Genomic DNA, 3,200 nt, shown 5'->3' with positions numbered 1-3,200 from the left:
TTCTATATTTTAAAAGTTTTCAAATTTAAAATTAATGTAAAAATCTAACTAAACTTTTAAAATATAAGAGACTTAATTATAAATTTAACAAATTTATAAAATCTCAGAGCAATCTAATCTTAACATAATTTCATATCCATTATTTGATCCTCCGTATTTCCATTATTTTCTTTGGGGCTCTTGTTAATGGTTTATATTATCATCTATAATTTAATTTTCTTGAAGCACATCCAAGGCATAAACACCCTTTCCTCCCTTTCTAGCAATGGCAAAGATTGACATATTGATTATGGTACATATCAAGAAAACTCTTTCGCATGCTCTGCATTCCGAAACCACAAGCTGCTACAGTGCTACCTCTGCTTCAATATGGAGAATATTAGGGAAAAGAGCCCTTTTCTAAACAATAATTACTTGAAATAACAAGTCTCCGGAAACTGCAACCGGAACAAACACGCAGCAAAGTTGCTTCAACAATTTCACTTTCACCTACGAATTAGTGATGCTGCAGTTAAAAAATAGCCATCGAGACAGTCTTCTCTACACGGATGACCTGAAAAAACACATGGAATACAAAATCATAAGTTATAATCTGACACATGTAATAAAGTAATTCCCATTACTACTGGTGAATATGAAAATTATATCATTCAAAGAGAACAGCAATATTATATATTGTTACCTGATGTTCTGGTTCCTCAGTGCTTCACAAGCAGCTGGTGAAATGCCATCAAAACAGCTGGCATTGTAACTTTGTGCTTTCTCAGCATCTTGGACCATTTTGTGTGAATGCTGTTCTAAATGGGTTGAATCGCTTTCAACATCTGACAATGGGTTTACAAAGAATCCACCCCTACGATGCTGAAATCTTTTGTGATTAGTTGTAGTTAACATTTGTTTGCTATCAGCTTTATCAGCTGTTGCTGTAATAGGTGATGATATGCTTCCCGATGAAGAGAACCTAGTCTCGGTCTTCTTCCAGAATTTAGAACTCAAGAAGTCAGAACCAGGAAGCTTGCAACACATGTCTTCTGTGGCATCCGTGTTGGGAATCCTTCCACTTGATACTGCTAAATCATATGATATTTCATCCAAGGCCATCTCTAAGCCATTTACACGTGTCTCCAGAGAATTCAACCCACTTTGGGAGCTTCCAATAAATCTCTATATTAGATAAAACAGGATAACGTAACTCAGAAAATATATAATATACTTCCTTAAATGTTTACAAGCTTCGAAGAACAGCAACTGGGTGTTAGCGTAATGCAGATTTGCAGTTTACTTCAGCTATGGATAGCTTAAATTGCAAGGTAAAAGGAAGACAAAATAGTATGTGGTAGAACAGGTCCATCATGTGTTCAAATAATTAAATAAGGATTTTTTTTTTCATTAAACAGTAGTCTGATGGAAGAAGCAAAACAGTCACGGCAAATGGCAGAAAGGAATATTACCCAACAAGACTACTACAATTTCATCTCAGTTGAAAAATTTACTTGATCAAGTATAATGTTAATTAAACACTAACACTGTCTAAAAACTATGTTCAAATAAACAGACTCAACAAGTAATGAGCAAGGTATATTTAACAGAGTGGAAGTAGTTCAAAATCACAAATTCACAATACTATACCTGGAGGAGGTCTAGCAGATTGGATTGCTGGTTTTCGATTTGCAAAAGTTGTTCACGAATCAATGACAAATCCTCAGCATCTTGTGGGCTCTCACAAACTTCATTTACATTGTTGACAGTAACATCTGACTCAATATTTTCATCCCCATAACATGGAACAACACGTGATTTCAAACCGCTAGATTTTTGAACTTTCTCATCAGAAGTCTTGCTAAAGAGAGCACGCTTTATCTCTTGCCTTGAGTTCACAACATTTTGGTTTCGGGGTGGTTTAGAAACTTCAAAATCACACGTCTTAATGACATCTTCCTTAGACACTTTCGAATTGGGGGACTTTGAGACTGGAGTTACAAGTTTCTCATCTGAGAATTTGTTGTCATCCTGCTGATGCAATATCCTGATTCTTGAGTCCTTGTTATTATTCTTCAGAGGTTTCTCTCTTTCTACGGAAGATGCGAATGAATGTGTAGATGGAGGGGACCTGTTTACAGGGACTGTCTTCTTCGGTTGAGAAAATTTAGAGCCAAAATTGACACAATGGCCTTTACTATCATCTGGACCTATAAGGAAAACCCCCAGAATTAAGAATGATTAGCATATTTCATTATCGAATCATTCCTCTAATACCCTTGAATGGTTAAAACACTTTAACATAAAGAAAATATAAAAGCAATAAGATGAATAAAGATCTTACCTTATTTCTAATTTTGAAATGAAGCTAATTAAGTCTTTATTGGAGTACTCTTAAAAGGTGGCAAAAGTAATTTAAAATTGAAAAAGAAAAAGGTTTAAGAAAGATGCATCCCTGAATTTTTCACCACCAATGACTCTCATGTCTCAACAAGTCAATCGAAATTTTTAAACCCACAGTTAAGCCCAAGCCGGAACAAATAAAAACATAACATGAAAATCACACACAGCAGATAGGTTGCAATAATTTAATTACCATACCAAATCCTAATGAAGCATTACTTAAAAATTAGAAAGATGAATATTTTGAAAAGCAAGATAAGCTTTCTACACTTACCAAATGAAGAACATGTAGACTTAGCAGGAGAAAACGCATCCTCAGATGTATCATCAGCTACCTCCTTCCACATCTCCAACGCACGATTCATGCATTCCCTAACAACTTTCACCTGCAAAAACATCACCACAGTCATCACAATCAACATTCACATTTTCTTTTATCTTCTTTTCAAATTCCTGCATCTTCAGAGCTTTTAACAATACCTTATCAAACTTACGATTCTGCAAGGAATCCAAGCACAGAGCCCTGTGCCGCGACGCCAAATCTCTCTCCGTCGTAGCGACCTTACCGAGCGCCTCCGCCGCTGCCTTCCTCACCGTCCAGTCCTCGCTGCTCAGGAACTCCACCAGGCACGGCACTAGCCAGTTCAGCACGCCGCTGCTCGACGCACCGCCGGCGCCGACAACGCTTCCAATCAGCACCAGGAGCGCGGCCTTTGCCTTGCAGACTTCGCTCTTTGCGAGCTTCCCGAGCCGCGGCATCGCGCTACGCCGAAGTGCCTCCGCGTCCGGCTCCGGCGCAGCCTCGACGGCGGCGGCAA

The 3,200-nt window shown here is 38.1% G+C and overlaps 1 protein-coding gene across 1 annotated transcript in view; it reads right to left on the bottom strand.

The window, feature by feature from the left end:
- Positions 115-3,200, bottom strand: part of LOC107643466 (TORTIFOLIA1-like protein 4) — a 3,693-nt gene continuing 607 nt past the window's right edge. The window contains 5 exon segments of the mRNA XM_016347119.2: positions 115-553; positions 683-1,164; positions 1,630-2,189; positions 2,657-2,768; positions 2,863-3,200. The exon segment at positions 2,863-3,200 is cut by the window's right edge and continues 16 nt beyond it. Of these exon segments, the coding sequence (XP_016202605.2) occupies positions 541-553; positions 683-1,164; positions 1,630-2,189; positions 2,657-2,768; positions 2,863-3,200 (1,505 nt within the window). The 3' untranslated portion in view covers positions 115-540.

This window comes from Arachis ipaensis, chromosome B05 (genome assembly GCF_000816755.2).
Source record: "Arachis ipaensis cultivar K30076 chromosome B05, Araip1.1, whole genome shotgun sequence".
NCBI classification, from domain to species: Eukaryota; Viridiplantae; Streptophyta; class Magnoliopsida; order Fabales; family Fabaceae; genus Arachis; species Arachis ipaensis.
The sequence above is the reverse complement of the archived record's forward strand: the minus strand, read 5'-3'. Positions and strand labels throughout refer to the sequence as shown.